Genomic DNA, 16,403 nt, shown 5'->3' on the forward strand with positions numbered 1-16,403 from the left:
GACACAATGCAGATAGCCCGGTTAGCCGAGTGCGGGAGCACTGGTTGGTCGGCCCAATTGAGGTAGTATGTACATGAATGTACATGAATGTATAGTTAAAGTGACTATGCATATATGATAAACAGAGAGTAGCAGCAGAGTAAAAAAAAAAACTTTTGAGGATCTCAGGACCCCTTCCAAATCTTTTTAGTTTCCTGAGGGGGAATAGGCTTTGTCGTGCCCTCTTCACGACTGTCTTGGTGTGTTTGGACCATTCTAGTCTGTTGTTGATGAGGACATCGAGGAACTTGGGAGCTCTCAACTTGCTCCACTACAGCCCCGTCGATGAGAGTGGGGGCGTGCTTGGTCCTCCATTTCCTGTAGTCCACAATCATCTCCTTAGTCTTGGTTACGTTGAGGGAGAGGTTGTTACTCTGGCACCACACGGCCAGGCCTCTGACCTCCTCCCTATAGGCCGTCTCGTTGTTGTTGGTGATCAGGCCTACCACTGTTGTGTTGTCGGCAAACTTAATGATGGTGTTGGAGTCGTGCCTGGCCATGAGGTCGTGGGTGAACAGGGAGTACAGGAGGGGACTGAGCACGCACCACTGTGGAGCTCCAGTGTTGAGGATTAGCGTGGCAGATGTGTTGCTACCTACACTCACCACCTCATCACCAAAGCACCCCCACAACATGATGCTGCCACCCCTGTGCATCACTGTTGGGATGGTGTTCTTCGGCTTGCAAGCCTCCCCCTTTTTCCTCCAAACATAACGATGGTCATTATGGCCAAACAGTTCTATTTTTGTTTCATCAGACCAGAGGACATTTCTCCAAAAAGTACGTTCTTTATCCCCATGTGCAGTTGCAAACCGTAGTCTGGCTTTTTTATGGCGGTTTTGGAGCAGTGGCTTCTTCCTTGCTGAGCGACCTTTCAGGTTATGTCGATATAGAACTTGTTTTACTGTGGATATAGATATGTTTGCACCTGTTTCCCCCAGCATCTTCACAAGGTCCTTTGCTGTTGTTCTGGGATTGATTTGCACATTTGGCACCAAAGGACGTTCATCTCTAGGAGACAGAACGCATCTCCTTCCTGAGCGGTATGACGGCTGGGTGGTCCCATGGTGTTTATACTTGCGTACTATTGTTTGTTTAGATGAGCGTGGTACCTTCAGGCGTTTGGAAATTGCTTCCAAGGATTAACCAGACTTGTGGAGGTCTACCATTTTATTTCTGAGGTCTTGGCTGATTCCTTTTGATTTTCCCATGATGTCAAGCAAAGAGGCACTGAGTTTGAATGTAGGCCTTGAAATACATCCACAGGTACACCTCCAATTTACTCAAATTATGTCAGTTAGCCTATCAGAAGCTTCTAAAGCCATGACATCATTTTCTGGAATTTTCCAAGCTGTATATAGGCACAGTCAACTTAGTGTATGTAAACTACTGACCCACTGGAATTGTGATACAGTGAATTATAAGTGAAATAATCGGTTTGTAAACAATTGTTGGAAAAATTACTTGTGTCATGCACAAAGTAGATGTCCTAACCGACTTGCCAAAACTATAGTTTGTTCACAAGAAATTTGTGGAGTGGTTGAAAATCTAGATTTAATGACTCCAACCTAAGAGTATGTAAACTTCCGACTTCAACTGTAGATATGTGTTGGGGTAAGGTGACTAGGCAACAGGACATAAGATAAACAGAGTAGCAGCAGCTTGCATGTGAGTGGGTGTGCGGGTGTGTAGAGTCAGTATAAATGTATGTGCATATTATGTGAGTGAGCAAATGATGGAGTGAGTATTTGTGTGTGTTGGAGTGTCAGTGTGTGTTAGTGTGTAGGTCCCTGTGAGTGTGCATGGAGACAGTGCAAATAGTGAAATAAAAGGTCAATAAAGATACAAGCTGTCCAGGAGCCTGTTGGTCTCAGACTTGATGAACCGGTACCTCTTGTCGTGAGGCAGCAGAAAAAAATAGTCTATGGCTTGGGTGGTTGGTGCCTTTGATGATTTTCTGGGCCTTCTTTTCACACCGCCTGATATAGAGGTCCTGAATGGCAGGGAGCTCAGCCCCAGTAATGTACTGGGATGTCCGCACAACCCTCTGTATTGCCATGCAATCGAGGGTGGTGTTATTTCCATACCAAGCAGTGATGCAGCCAGATCTCACTGGTACAGCTGTCAAACCTTTTCAGGATTTGAGGGCCCATGTCAAACTTTTTCAACCTCCTGAGGGGGAAGAGGCACTGCCTTCTTCACAACTGTGTGTGTGTATGTGTGTTTGTTCCAGTTCACAGGACAGGACAATCTACCTCAAGAGGAACGGAATCTCAAATGTTGTAAAAGTTTAAGGAAAAGCTCAGTATTGGAATAAAACGTACTCAATTTCATTTTTTGCTAAACGTTTTAATTTTTTGGCAATGATCCTTTTTTACTTTGCATAGGGGGTTAGAATAGTTACAAAAATAATAACAGCACAGGACAAGATAGTGGCAATACACATCTCCTTTGTTTTCCCCCACCTACTGTTATGTATTCTTGGGTATTTAAAATCTCTTTCGTGTCTACTGATTAAAGAACTAAACATGTTTTTACCGAACTGCTGCCTCTCGCCTTTTTTCATGCTAAAAGGAAAGGAAGTGGAGAAAGGACATAGGGATCCACTCCAACGTTTGTTGGCCACACTAGAATCGGAGACTTTAGCGACACCTTGAGGACGCACTCGTTTTCTGCAACTAAAGTTTTGGCGCCCTTTCTGAACGCCGCTGCTCACAAGTAGACATGCGCACTTCTCATTCATCACATCGTTTCCGCTTCCTTTATGTATCCGATTATTTTTGAGAGGTCTGTTGTGTATGTAGTTACACGTGCTGGTATTTTCCTGTAAAATGTTCAAATTGGTCTCACTTTTAAGCCTGAAATGTTTTGATATCAAGTATAATCTTCCGGTTAATGGTGTCTATGTTCGTTTGTTAGCTTAGCCAACAGTCGCTAGATACCCCATCCAAGCTAGCATTAAACCGGCTAACTAGTCTTTGGCCCTTTATCAAAAAATATTGCAATGTTTATATTCTACAGTATGATATAAATGTTTGTACTCTACTGTATGATATAATGAACTGTACGGTGAAGTTGGAGCCTCTAATTTATTATCGTCATCTTGTTTTTTCCCCCCCCTGCTACATCGGATTTTCCAACACCAACGAAGTTGAAACCCATTGTTGGTCCATCATGGGAGCTTACTTGTCGCAACCCAATACAGTGAAGTCCTCTTCCAATGGGGGAAACCAAAATATGAGCTATGGCTTTGCGGCCATGCAGGGCTGGCGTGTCTCAATGGAGGTAAGATGAGCTAAACAAATTGCTGGATTGGATTCCGCAGTCATTCGTTGTCAGTATGGTGTCCAACTAACTAGCAACCAGTTAGCTAGAATGCTAACGAAATTATTAGGTTCAGACTACAAAAAATAATAAAAAGTTGTCTATAATGTGCTACAGGTTATCAAACATATGGGGCTTGGCTTAGTTATCCAACCATTAAACACGTGGCATAATAACTATCAACGTCAACACTGGCCAGCTAGCTAAGTTTTATTTGCGCATGAATACTTTTTGTTTGTGGCTAACTATATAGTTTTGTAGTTATCCAACGATGTAGCTAGGTAGCTTTCCTGCATGTATTGATATAACTATGTAAGCTGTGCAAGACTGGACCGTTAACATTAACAATGTAAATGCATCATTATTCATTTCACATTCAAGTGACACCGGTCTGATTTCTATGATGTAGCTGTGCTACTGCTCATAGAAATGGCATTTCATGAGTAACGTTTTTGTTTCTTTCATTCAACAGGATGCTCACAACTGCATTCCAGAACTGGATGATGAAACGGCTATGTTTGCTGTATATGATGGACATGGAGGTACTGTTCTTTTTATCCTGAATATTAACTTTTGTGCATACCTTGATTGTATGTTATTTTTGTTAATGTTACATGTCAGACATTATTAAACAAGTTATTCTAAGTAATCGGTACTTGCTTTCTCAGGTGAGGAAGTAGCATTATACTGTTCCAAGTACCTTCCTGAAATCATTAAGGAACAGAAGACTTACAAAGATGGCAAACTGCAAAAGGTGAGTGCAAGAATGCTTTTGGGGTATGATAAGGAATCCTCTTGACATGGACAATTGCACATGGTGCATATATGTAAGAGTGTATATAGAAAGTGCACAATATTTATTGGGTGTAATCTCACATTGTTAAGTGAGTACAACCAACTTTGGTTCAGTAGCTCTTGTATTTGTTGTCAAAATCTACTCCATAGCAGCATACATTTGTCTTAGGCGGGTGGATTTGTTTCAGGCTTTGGAGGATGCATTTCTGGCCATTGATAGCAGGGTGACCACAGAGGAAGTGATCAAAGAGCTTGTTCAGATAGCTGGCCGCCCACAAGAGGAAGCACCAAATGAAAAAGTGGCTGAAGAAGATGATTGTAAGTACGCTGTAACAGCTGACCACGTTATATATGTAGTTGTCATTCCTTGTTTAGTTTATTTTATTTTTACAGGGACAGTGCACATTAATCAACGTTTCAGTAACAGTGCCGGTTTTAGCCAGCCGGCTAATTTTCAACCGCAGTCCCTGGGCAGGTTATTAAAAACAATTACAATATAGACAATAGCACCATAGACATAGCAACATAGGACAAGCAAGACATAGCATACAGACAGAGCAACATAAGACAAAATTCATAAAAGCAACAAAGTGTTTCCACACCTCACAAGCTACAGACAACATGGAAAGCGGCAACACACAGCTAGGGACCATGTTCACAAATCTGATTGACCTTTAGCCATGTCTTCAAGCATTTTGTGAAAGTGTGATATGTGGTGCAGTTATGTGTGTCTGATGGCAGTGTATTCCAGACATGGGAAGCTCTCACAGAGAATGCAGATTTACTAAAGGTGCTTTTCCTTAGGGGAACTATACAGTCACCTCTCATGGCAGACCTTGTGGATCTGCTGCCATATGTCTGGGTTGTGCTTTATTCAAAACAAATAGTTTGATTCAAACCCATGTGTTCCTTTGTCTGTTAGTGGACAATGAGGAGGCAGAACTTTTGCACGAAGAGGCCACCTTGACCATTGAAGAGTTACTCGTCCGCTATGGACAGAACCTCAATGCGATTAAACACAAGAAGCTCTGTCCGGAGGGCAAAAAAGAGTCTGGGGAAGGTGAACCACATTCCCATGGGGAGAAGGGCATCAACGGAGAAGTAGAGAGTGAAGTAGACAGCAATCGGAAGGCTGATGGTGCTGGAAGTGCAGCTGGTGGTGCGGGATTCTCCAAGCTGCGGGCCAGGAGAGCAGGAGGGGACAGCTCTTCAGTGACAGGAGCAGCAGGGTCCTCTGAAGGAGAAAAGGAAACCGGGCCCTCCTGCTCCTCCTCAGCAGCTCCGGCTCCAGGAGACACCAGCTCAAAGTTCTTTGAGGACAGTGACGAGTCGGGGGAAGAGGAAGACGAGGAGGGTAGCGAAGAGGAGGTGAGGGGGATTTTTCAACACAAACTGTTTAAAATATTTTTGGAAAGAATGCTTTGTGTTAATTGTGTAATTACGCTTCTACAGGATGCCAGTGAGGAAGATGAAGGTGAAAACAGTGACGAGGAAGAAGACACTGAAGAGGGGGAGGACTCTGATGAAGAGAATGAGGAGATGTGCTACCCTGGAATGGACGGAAAAGAAGAGGTAGAATACACATCTTAATTTTCAACTTAAACCTTGAATGGAGAGCGCTTTCTTAAAAGGATTTCTGAGTAGCCCTGGTTGTTGAAAGGTAATGGGGTGTTTTGTGTCTGAAGTAGTGATTACTTTCTATGCCTCCCTAAATGCAAAATATTATTCTGGGATTAATCTCCTTAGCTGTGTAGTGGGTTAATCACAGACCCTTTAAACTGAAGATGGCAATTTTCAGATGAACTGTGTGCCCTTTTCCCCCAGCCTGGCGCAGACAGTGGCACTACAGCAGTGGTGGCTCTGATCAGAGGGAAACAGCTGATTGTGGCAAACGCCGGCGACTCCCGCTGTGTGGTGTCTGAGAAGGGCAAGGCCATAGACATGTCCTACGACCACAAGCCAGAGGATGAGCTGGAGCTGGCCAGAATAAAGAATGCTGGTGGAAAGGTCACCATGGACGGTCGCGTCAACGGAGGACTCAACCTCTCCAGGGCCATCGGTAAATCGATCCTCCTGCATTTCCTTGCCCTGGCATTTTGATTTGAATTATCAGGCATTGTTTCAAGAAATATATACCGTAATTTCTGGACTATTAAGCGCACCTGAATATAAGCCTCGCCCACGGCATTATTCAAAAATATGTATTTTGTGCATAATGTCTACAAGCCGCAGGTGCCTACCGGTACATTGAAACAAATTAACTTTACACAGCCTTTAAACGAAACACGGCTTGTAAACAAAAATAAATAGGCTTTAACGAAACACGGCTTGTAAACAAAAATAAATAGGCTTTAACGAAACACGGCTTGTAACAATTATTATTATTATTTTTAATCGCAGTAAACAGTAGCCTACCAAGAAAGTCATTGGTCACTACCTTCCTCCTCCTGTGCACTGAAACCACTGAAGTCATCTCCTTCGGTGTCGGAGATGAATAGCCTCAGAATTGCTTCATCCGATGTTGGATCGTTTTCAGTGTCGCTCTCGTCACTTTCATCCGGAGGCAAATTCCCCGCTGAGCTCATGCTGCCCTCTTCAACACGCAGCAGTCCAGCCTTTCGAAACCTGTTGATGATAGTGGATTTTTTGACAATGCTCCACACTGTCAGGACCCACTGGCAGACTTGACCATAAGTTGCTCTTCGCATGCGACCCGTTTTTCTTCCCTCTGAAAGCTTTTATCTTTTTGCACTGAGTCAGTTCCTCACGCTGCTGTTTCCAACGTCTTATCATCGACTCATTAAGGCCAAGCTCCCGTGCAGCAGCTCTTTTCCAACAGCCAGATCGATCACCTTCAACTTGAAAGCTGCACCATATGCATTTCTCTGTGTCTTTGCCATGATGAGGGTGACAAAATGACTACCGTAATCATAATGATGGGAAGTTTGAGCGCGCTCCATTTACGTCACATTATGTGATGGTGCTCATTTTTTTTTTGGCGGCATGAATCTTGTGAAAGTGGGAAAAATCCATAAATTAGCAGTGTTATTGTATAAACCGCAAGGTTCAATGCGTGGGAATAAAGTAGTGGCTTATAGTCCGGAAATTACGGTACTTTTGCTGTTGAAGAAAAGACATTAGATTGAAAGGGCCTTTGTTTTCAGGCGATCACTTTTACAAACGAAACAAGGCCCTTGGCCCAGAGGAGCAGATGATCTCCTCAATGCCTGATGTCAAAGAGCTCACCCTCAACCCAGAGCATGACTTCATGATCATTGCATGCGACGGAATCTGGTAGTTTTTTTTTTCTTAAATTAAGGCCATACTTCAATAATCAATGTGTGAAATGAATCCACAGCTATATTTCCCTTAATTAATGAGTGTCATCCACAGGAACGTCATGAGCAGTCAAGAGGTTGTAGACTTTGTCAGTCAGAGAATAAAGCCTAATGCCGATGATGCTGCCAGGCCTTTGTCCTCCATAGTTGAAGAAGTAAGATTATATATATTTTTATTGTGTTGGGAAACCTCTGATGTTCCTGAGATCCACCACTTCCCTGTAATCATGACATTACTCATTCTTTATTTAACAATGAACTAGCGCTCTCAAACTTTATTTTGTCTCCGTAGCTACTTGACCATTGCTTGGCACCTGATACATCTGGAGATGGCACAGGCTGTGACAACATGACCTGCATCATCATCACATTCCGTGCTCACCCTGGCAGCAGCATGGCTGACGGCACCAAGAAGAGAAAGCCTGAAGAGAGAAGCCCAGAGAAGAACGGGAATGACAGCAAAAAGTCAAAAAGCGAATAGAACTGCCAACAAGTACTCCAGTCCTTTTCACAAGCCAGAACTTTCCCATCTCTGAAAAGTTTAAAGACCATGGTCTCTGGGATAGGATGAGTTTTAGTTTAATGTCCTGAGACTGAAGAGCAAGTATAAAAGTAAAATGGCCTCTTTGTAATTATTGATTTTGCTTAACTGTCCTACTGGAAACGTGTCCTGTGAATCCTAGTGTACTGTTTTTGTCACCCATGCCCTTTATGTATATAATTTTCAATATTTGTTGATGGATGAAATGCATCTTTGTAATTGTGGATCAATGTGACATTTGGTGCATAGTCGTTTGACACCATTCTGTAATTACATACAAATACATTTTTATTTTGTGTGACAAGTGACATCCTGTTTACTTACTTTAAAAGGACAATCACTGTTTGCATGAGTCAAATGTCCCCCTAGGCAAGGAACACAAACTCCTCAACAGTTCAATAGATTTGAAACTACTCTATTCACATGACATTTTGTACTATCTGTATTTAATACATTTTACATTCCTTGCACTCGCATATTCCCAGAACAATTTGCTAACCACCTGAGTTGAGGCCACTATGCTATTTAAATATCTGCCTTTGTCTCATGACTTGGTTTGCGCAGAAAGATGGTGGGAACACTGCCTTACATGTAGTTAATTATGTTCCAAATATAGCAAATGCTTTCGATGGATTTAGTATAACTATTCATGGGACAAAAGCTTCTCATGTATCTTTGTATGCTTGACTGAAATGTCCAGTTAAAAGGTTAACCCAACTTTTTTAGTACATTTTATTTTGGTACTTTGAGAACATTGAGTTTCACTTAAAATCACATGAAGTATTTTTTTCCCCTCCTAAATCAATAAAGTTGACAAAAAACATTTTTATTTCATCAGTAATGGGGATGTAAAGGTTGCACAATCAGTGCAAAGCACTAAAGCATCATGCCAATCGTTTCATACCGCAAGTGGTTTGGAGGTAGCCTGGGTGGGTACAAGTCTGTTTGTGATATCATTCTACTCCTTGTCATGTTAGGTGGTGGAATGATCGCACAAACAGACTTGTACAAAGGCTAGTTGGAACTACCATGCCCAAAATACTAATAAGCTCGTTTTTTTTGGTGGGGGGGGGAACATTTTATACCAAGTATCTCCAACAGCAAATTGATTTTCTACACCACTCAAACTCATACATTTTCAAGATATGCTACACTACAGATAACATCAGATAATACAAAATCATAATAGGTATATATATTAACCAGATTTACCATTACTCTTAAATCTGCTCATATGGCTATGGTAAAATTGACAGTATAAACAAATGGAAAGTACATAAAACATGTTGGGCCTAGGTGTTTTGTTCTACCACATAGGGGTTCTGATGAACATCCCCATCCAGCTGTGAGAATCAGCCATCTGAAACAATAATTGCATCTATAATAAACAATCTGAATGTAACATAGCCAGTAGACTGTGGTACACACCTCTTTGTGCTCGATTAAAGTAAACCCTCATCTTATGTGCAGTAACAGAAAATCTACATTTTTTATTTTCTTCTGCCTAGATTTGTCATAAGCAATACTTATGCTTACCTGCATTCTTTTATGAAGAAATCTCAACTGTTGGTTCAGCAACTCTATTTCCTATTAAAATAAAACAGAATTCAGCCGACATATGTATGATGATACTGTAGTTCCAATATTTTACATGAGTCATTTAGCAGACGCTCTTATCCAGAGCAACTTACATTAGTGAGTGCAAACATTTTGATACTTTTTTCGTACAACATGATGGATTCTTATGATGTACCTGATAAATTTTCTCATGACGTCTTAATTTAATCTGAGGAAACAGTTCTTCAAGTCTCACTATCTGAAAAAATAAATAATGACAAATCAATGCCTTTTCCTCTCTGGATTATGAATATAGAAAGCCCTTAGAAATATTGTCTTACCCTTCTGACAACACCTTGTAGTCTTGTTCGCATACTTTTATTGATTACTGTCATGGCAATGGTCCGTGGTTTTGGAATGACTTAGAATCAACAAATACACCACACAACATCAATCACGCATTCTAACAAGAAGGGAAACAACATAGATTTTATATACTAGATAATATACAGTGAGCTACAAAAGTATTGGGACAGTGACACATTTTTGTTGTTGTTTTGGCTCTGTACTTCAGCACTTTGGATTTGAAATTATACATGTTAAAGTGCATAAAATCATTCATTTAATTTTCATCCATATCGGGTGAACCGTTTAGAAATTACAGCACTTGTTGTATATAGTCCCCACATTTTAGGGGACCAAAATTATTGGGACAAATTCACTTACATGTGTATTAAAGTAGTCAAAAGTTTAGTTTGGTCCCATATTCCTAGCATACAATGATTACATCAAGCTTGTGACTCTACACACTTGTTGGATGCATTTACTGTTTGTTTTGGTTGTCTTTCAGATTATTTTTGTGCGGATAGTAATTAATGTATTGTGTCATTTTGCAGTCACTTTTATTGTAAGTAAGAATAGAATGTTTCTAAACACTTCTACATGAATTGTGAATAATGATGAGTGACAAAGTTACAGATGCACAAATATCATACCACGAAGACCTCTCACCATTACAATAAAAGAGGAGGTAATAAAGAGGAGGTTAGGTTGTGCGTTTAACTTTCTCACATATTATTCACGATTCATTGAGGATTAACCGTAATAATAATAATGGTAGCATCCACATTAATGTATGTAGAAGTGTTTACAAACATTCTTATTTACAATAAAAGTGACTCCAAAATGACACAATACATTATTTACCATTAATTTCTATTGGGTACAAAATCATCTGAAACACAACTAAAACAAACAGCAAATGCATTTAACGAGTTTGTAGAGTCACAAGCTTGACATAATCATTGCATGCTAGGCATTTGGGGACCAAATACTAAACTTTTGACTACTTTAATGCATATACACTGAGTGTGTTCTTTCCATGACATAGACTGACACACAGGTGAATCCAGGTGAAAGCTACAATCCCCTTATTGATATCACGTGTTAAATCCACTTCAATCAGTGTAATTGAATGGGAGCAGACAGATTAAATAAGGATTTTAAAGCTTTGAGACGACTGAGACATGGATTGTATATATGTGCCAGAGGGTGAACGAGTAAGGGAAAGATTTAAGTGCCTTTGAACGGGGTATGGTAGTAGGTGCCAGGTGCACCGGTCTGTGTCAAGAATGGCAATGTTGCTGGGTTTTTCACACTCAAAAGTTTCCCATGTGTAGCAAGAATGGTCCACCACCAAAAGGATATTCAGCCAACTTGACAACTATGGGAAGCATTGAAATCAACAATGGCCAGCTTGCATGTGGAAAGTGACACTTTGTAGCGTCCTTGCCCTGACGATTTGAGGCTGTTCTGAGGGCAAAAGATGGGGTGCAACTCAATATTAGGAAGGTGTTCTTAATGTTTTGTACACTCAGTGTAGACGTGAATTTGTCCAAATACCTTTGGTCCCCTAAAATGGGGGGACTATGTACAAAAATTGCTGTAGTTTCAGAGTGTCAAGTGCTGGACTACAGAGCTACAAAACATTTCACTGTCCTAATACTTTTGTAGCTCACCATATATCTGTTATTTAAATTATATTTTAATGTGAAATGTGAGGATATAAGTTAAATGTGTACCATGCTGAAAGACTGTTGCCACTTCCAGCACATATGGCCTATGAATCAAAATATATTGACATTAATGTTATGCACTGATAGAATGAATTACACTTGATTTTTTATTTTTACATGAAATATACATTTTAGTAAATGATTGGCACACAGTAACATACGGAATGTTGCAGTACTTACATGTGCTTGCTGTTCACCGGTATAAAGCTGTTGAATGGAATCAGACAGCCCTTGTGGTTTCTTATCTAGAAATATGCCATAATTTGGTAAGGGATACATTATAATAGTGTCAGTCAGTATACAGTACATGGTACAATAATTTGAGACTGAATTTTAGGAAACAGAACTTTATTAAAAAAAAAGATATATGGCATACCTTAAATGTCTGTGTCACATTAGCAGAATTCAATCCAAACAAATGTGTTATGATCTTGAAGAAGAGAGCGAGAGGGTGAAAAAGAGAGAGCGAGAGAGCTATTAGTATGGGGGAGAAACCTGACAATTTGGCCTACTGCTGAACCACTCTGCCTACCTGTTTAACTGTAGTGGCCTCCATACCCTTTGGAATGGTGACCTCTTGCAATGCAATGACTCTGTCATCTGGAATAGGAGGAACACATCTAATTTGTAATGAATTCAGCTTTTTATGTGTGCAACTGCAAGAAATAATCACAGATGGTATATAATGTGAAGCCTTGATAGGGGGCTTCCATTTAATTTCAAGTAGCCATGTTGGCTATCATTTCTCAGTGAACAATGCATCAACAAAGATGTCAAATCTACCTGCTTCCCGCTGGTTGAAGTTGGGCTGGAAGAATGTACTACATTTTTATTATACTGACAAAAAATATAAAAGCAACATGTAAAGTTTTGGTTCCATGTTTAATGAGCTAAAATAAAAGATCCCAGAAATTATATGCACAAAAAACATATTTCTCTAAAAAAATGTAGCACAAATTTGTTTACATCCCTATTAGTGAGCATTTCTCATTTACCACCTGACAGGTGTGGCATATCAAGAAACGGATTAAACAGCTTGATCAGTACACAGGTGCACCTTGTGCTGGGGGCAATAAAAGGCCACTCTAAAATGTGCAGTTTTGTTAAATAACACAAGGCCACAGATGTATCAAGTTGAGGGAGAGTGCATCTGGCATGCTGACTGCAGGAATGTCTAGCAGAGCTGTTGCCATATAAGTTAACGTTACTTTCTCTACCATAAGCCACCTCCAACATCTTTTTGAGAATTTGGCAGGAGTCCAAGCGGCCTTACAAGCACAGACCATGTGTAACCATTGTCTGAGACCAGCCACCTGGACAACTGATAAAACTGTGGGTTTGCACAACCGAATTTCTGCACAAACTGTCAGAAACCGTCACAGGGAAGCAGATGGCAGACAGTGTGTATGGCGTTGTGTGGGCGAGCAGTTTGCTTAAAATTGTAAACAGAGTGGTGTCGGTGGGGTTACAGTATGGGCAGGCATAAGCTACAGACAAATAACACAATTGCATTTTATCGATGTCAATTTGAATGCACAGATCCTTATAGGCCCATTGTCGTGCCATTCACCTCTGTTTCAGCATGATAATGCTGAAGGATCATGCCGCAAGGATCTGTTACAAAATTCTTGAAAGCTGAAAATGTCCAAGTTCTTCCATGGCCTGGACAGTTCTTCCATACTCACCAGACATGTCACCCATTGCGCTTGTTTGGAATGCTCTGGAACGACATGTACTACAGCATGTTCCAGTTCCCGCCAACATCCAGAAACTTTGCACAACCTTTGAAGATGTATCGAACAACATACACATGCCACAATCAACAGCCGGGATCAACTCTTATGTTAAGGAGATGTGTCACGCTGCATGAGGCAAATGGTGGACACACCAGATACGGACTGGTTTTCTGATCCACGCTCCTACCTTTTTTAAAGGTATCTGTGACCAACAGATTTGTATATACCTGTATTCCCATTAATGAAATCCATAGATTTGGGCCTAGTTTATTTATTTAAATTGACTTATGTCCTTCCTTATAAACTGTAACTCAGTCAAATCTTTAAAATTGTTGCATGCTGCGTTTATATTTTTGTTACGTGTAAATATTTAGGGCTGCCGTTTTGATCTTGATAAGGGGGTAGCTGGATTTGTATGTTATTTCAGATGCAACCCACGACTAGCACGAGCTAAAATGTAACCCAGAGACTGTTTATATGGAAACCAGTGTAAACACAGCGTCAGGAAGCAACAATAAATCAAATTGATTTATAAAGCCCTTCTTACATCAGCTGATATCTCAAAGTGCTGTACAGAAACCCAGCCTAAAACCCCCAAACAGCAAGCAATGCAGGTGTAGAAGCAAAATAAATCAAAAGAAACCTAACGTTTACGCAACTCCAACCAAAAGGATGAATCAAAAAATAGACCAACCGTTTTTATCAAGTCTCCTCAATGCAATCCAAGCTTTTGATAAACTTTGAGAATTATCACGACGAATATTTGTCATTTTATCAACGCAGCGCCGGCCAAATCAAGCTTGAAGGAAGCCCCGTTTTTAAATGTATTTATACATCAATGTCTTGCAAGCCCGTGTTTTGATGATGATTTGTCGCCACAGATAGTATGTTTTTGTTTCTAGCGTTATGGCTAGAAGGATTTGGCCTACAGCTTCATCTGGTGGTCGCGTCGGGGACAACACTTGACTGTAATTTTGAGGCGAAATCTCACCCTAACTCTTTTCCTAACATTAACGTAATTCTTCTAACCTACTACGTAAATTCACTTAACCTGTTATGTAAACAAACCCTCTCTCGCGACAAATCGTCTGTCGTTTCCGCAGTGGGTGGGCTCTGAACCTTTGAACTACCAACCTCTGAGATGCCAGCAAGCTTGCACAAGAACAAAAAAGTCTCGCGATGAAGATGTAATAATACAAAAATAACACAATGGTCGAAATTCGTAACAATTTACTAGAAAATGTTAACATACATAGAATATTGTTTAACAACATTCAAATAAGGAAAATAATTAGCCTTAATACCACAAATAATATGACGTAATTGACAATTATTAACAGCATCAAGATTAATGACTACTAGATATTAAGGAATCAAATTGTATTTGTCACATGCGCCGAAATGCTTACTTACAAGCCCTTAACCAACAATGCAGTTTTAAGAAAAATAAGAAATAAAGTAACAAATAATTAAAGAGCAGCAGTAAAAAGTTTGGGGTCACTGAGAAATGTCCTTGTTTTTGGAATAAAAGCACACTTGTTGTCCATTAAAATAACATAAAATTGATCAGAAGCACACTCTTCTAGGCAGAGTTGCAAAGAAAAAGCCATATCTTAGACTGGCCAATAAAAAAAAAAGATTAAGATGGGCAAAAAGAACACAGACACTGGACAGAGGAGCTCTGCCTAGAAGCGGGTACTATTTAATGAAGATGCCAGCTAAGGACTTGTGAGGTGTCTGTTTCTCAAACTAGACACTCTAATGTACTTATCCTCTTGCTCAGATGTGCACCGGGGCCTCCCACTCCTCTTTCTTTTCTGGTTAGAGACAGTTTTTGCTGTTCTGTGAAGGGAGTAGAACACAGAGTTGTACAAGATCTAAAGTGTCTTGGCAATTTCTTGCATGGAATAGCCTTCATTTCGCAGAACAAGAAAATACTGACTAATTTCAGAAGAAATGCCTGTAATGAAACTCACAAATGCTTATGCTCCAGATACTCAACTAGTCTAAAGAAGGCCAGCTTTATTGCTTCTTAAATCAGAACAACAGTTTTCAGCTGTACTAACATAATTGCAAAAGGGGTTTCTAATGATCAATTAGCCTTTTAAAATTATCAACTTGGATTAGCTAACACAATGTGCCATTGGAACACAGGAGTGATGGTTGCTGATAAATGGGCCTCTGTACGCATATGTAGATATTCCATTTTTATTTTTTTTAATATATTTTTTAAATCTGCCGTTTTGAGCTACAATAGTCATTTACAACATTAACTATGTCTACACTGTATTCCTGATGAATTTTATGTTATTTTAATGGACAAAAAAAGTAATTTTCCTTCAAAACAAGGACATTTTTAAGTGACCCCAAACTTTTGAACGGTAGTGTACATATGCGTAGTTATTAAAGTGACCTATGCATAGATAATAACAGACAGATCCTCGGATGGGGCCACAGTGTCTCCTGACCCCTCCTGTCTCAGCCTCCAGTATTTATGCTGCAGTAGTTTATGTGTCGGGGGGCTAGGGTCAGTTTGTTATATCTGGAGTACTTCTCCTGTCCTATTCGGTGTCCTGTGTGAATCTAAGTGTGCGTTCTCTAATTCTCTCCTTCTCTCTTTCTTTCTCTCTCTCGGAGGACCTGAGCCCTAGGACCATGTCCCAGGACTACCTGACATGAGGACTCCTTGCTGTCCCCAGTCCACCTGGCCATGCTCCTGCTCCAGTTTCAACTGACCTGAGCCCTAGGACCGTGCCCCAGGACTACCTGACATGAAGGCTCCTTGCTGTCCCCAGTCCACCTGACTGTGCTGCTGCTCCAGTTTCAACTGTTCTGCCTTATTATTATTCGACCATGCTGGTCATTTATGAACATTTGAACATCTTGGTCATGTTCTGTTATAATCTCTACCCGGCACAGCCAGAAGAGGACTGGCCACCCCACATAGCCCGGTTCCTCTCTAGGTTTCTTCCTAGGTTTTGGCCTTTCTAGGGAGTTT

The 16,403-nt window shown here is 40.5% G+C and overlaps 2 protein-coding genes across 6 annotated transcripts; one reads left to right on the top strand and one right to left on the bottom strand.

The window, feature by feature from the left end:
• The first annotated feature begins 2,732 nt into the window (after positions 1-2,732).
• Positions 2,733-8,860, top strand: LOC118402862 (protein phosphatase 1G-like). Of its 2 annotated transcripts, none has more exons than XM_035801206.1 (11): positions 2,733-2,826; positions 3,191-3,324; positions 3,836-3,905; positions 4,032-4,117; positions 4,347-4,476; positions 5,081-5,526; positions 5,611-5,730; positions 5,983-6,217; positions 7,323-7,452; positions 7,552-7,651; positions 7,789-8,860. In XM_035801206.1, exons 2-11 carry the CDS (start codon positions 3,214-3,216, stop codon positions 7,975-7,977), a joined length of 1,617 nt encoding a protein of 538 aa, XP_035657099.1. In that variant the 5' UTR covers positions 2,733-2,826; positions 3,191-3,213; the 3' UTR covers positions 7,978-8,860. The 2 variants fall into 2 exon arrangements, with proteins under 2 accessions (XP_035657099.1, XP_035657098.1); XM_035801205.2 differs by lacking the exon at positions 2,733-2,826 and adding an exon at positions 2,836-2,855.
• si:zfos-1056e6.1 (uncharacterized protein LOC107988029 homolog) lies at positions 8,308-14,512 on the bottom strand. 4 transcript variants are annotated; one of them, XR_004829569.2, is made up of 10 exons: positions 14,100-14,512; positions 12,453-12,477; positions 12,202-12,269; positions 12,046-12,099; positions 11,850-11,914; positions 11,676-11,713; positions 9,936-10,015; positions 9,791-9,853; positions 9,574-9,624; positions 8,308-9,397 (listed from the first exon to the last, which is right to left on the bottom strand). XR_004829569.2 is itself a non-coding variant. In XM_035801207.2 (9 exons), the coding sequence occupies exons 1-9, from the start codon at positions 13,479-13,481 to the stop codon at positions 9,344-9,346; spliced, it is 600 nt and encodes a 199-aa protein (XP_035657100.1). In that variant the 5' UTR covers positions 13,482-14,081; the 3' UTR covers positions 8,308-9,343. The 4 variants fall into 4 exon arrangements, 3 of the variants coding, with proteins under 3 accessions (XP_035657100.1, XP_052333969.1, XP_052333968.1); XM_035801207.2 differs by lacking the exons at positions 12,453-12,477; positions 14,100-14,512 and adding an exon at positions 13,355-14,081; XM_052478009.1 differs by lacking the exon at positions 12,453-12,477 and having other exon boundaries at positions 8,308-9,624.
• Positions 14,513-16,403: the final 1,891 nt, after the last annotated feature.

The sequence above is a fragment of the Oncorhynchus keta genome, chromosome 24 (assembly GCF_023373465.1).
Source record: "Oncorhynchus keta strain PuntledgeMale-10-30-2019 chromosome 24, Oket_V2, whole genome shotgun sequence".
NCBI lineage: Eukaryota > Metazoa > Chordata > Actinopteri > Salmoniformes > Salmonidae > Oncorhynchus > Oncorhynchus keta.

Coding starts and splice junctions, on each gene's coding strand:
- LOC118402862 (XM_035801206.1), top strand. CDS start 3,214: ATGGGAGCTTACTTGTCGCAACCCAATACAGTGAAGTCCTCTTCCAAT. Junction 3,325..3,835: donor GCTGGCGTGTCTCAATGGAG/GTAAGATGAGCT, acceptor TTCATTCAACAG/GATGCTCACAACTGCATTCC. Junction 3,906..4,031: donor TGTATATGATGGACATGGAG/GTACTGTTCTTT, acceptor TTGCTTTCTCAG/GTGAGGAAGTAGCATTATAC.
- si:zfos-1056e6.1 (XM_052478008.1), bottom strand. CDS start 13,481: ATGTGTATGTTGTTCGATACATCTTCAAAGGTTGTGCAAAGTTTCTGG. Junction 10,016..11,675: donor GGCAACAGTCTTTCAGCATG/GTACACATTTAA, acceptor GTTGATTCTAAG/TCATTCCAAAACCACGGACC. Junction 9,854..9,935: donor TACAAGGTGTTGTCAGAAGG/GTAAGACAATAT, acceptor TTATTTTTTCAG/ATAGTGAGACTTGAAGAACT.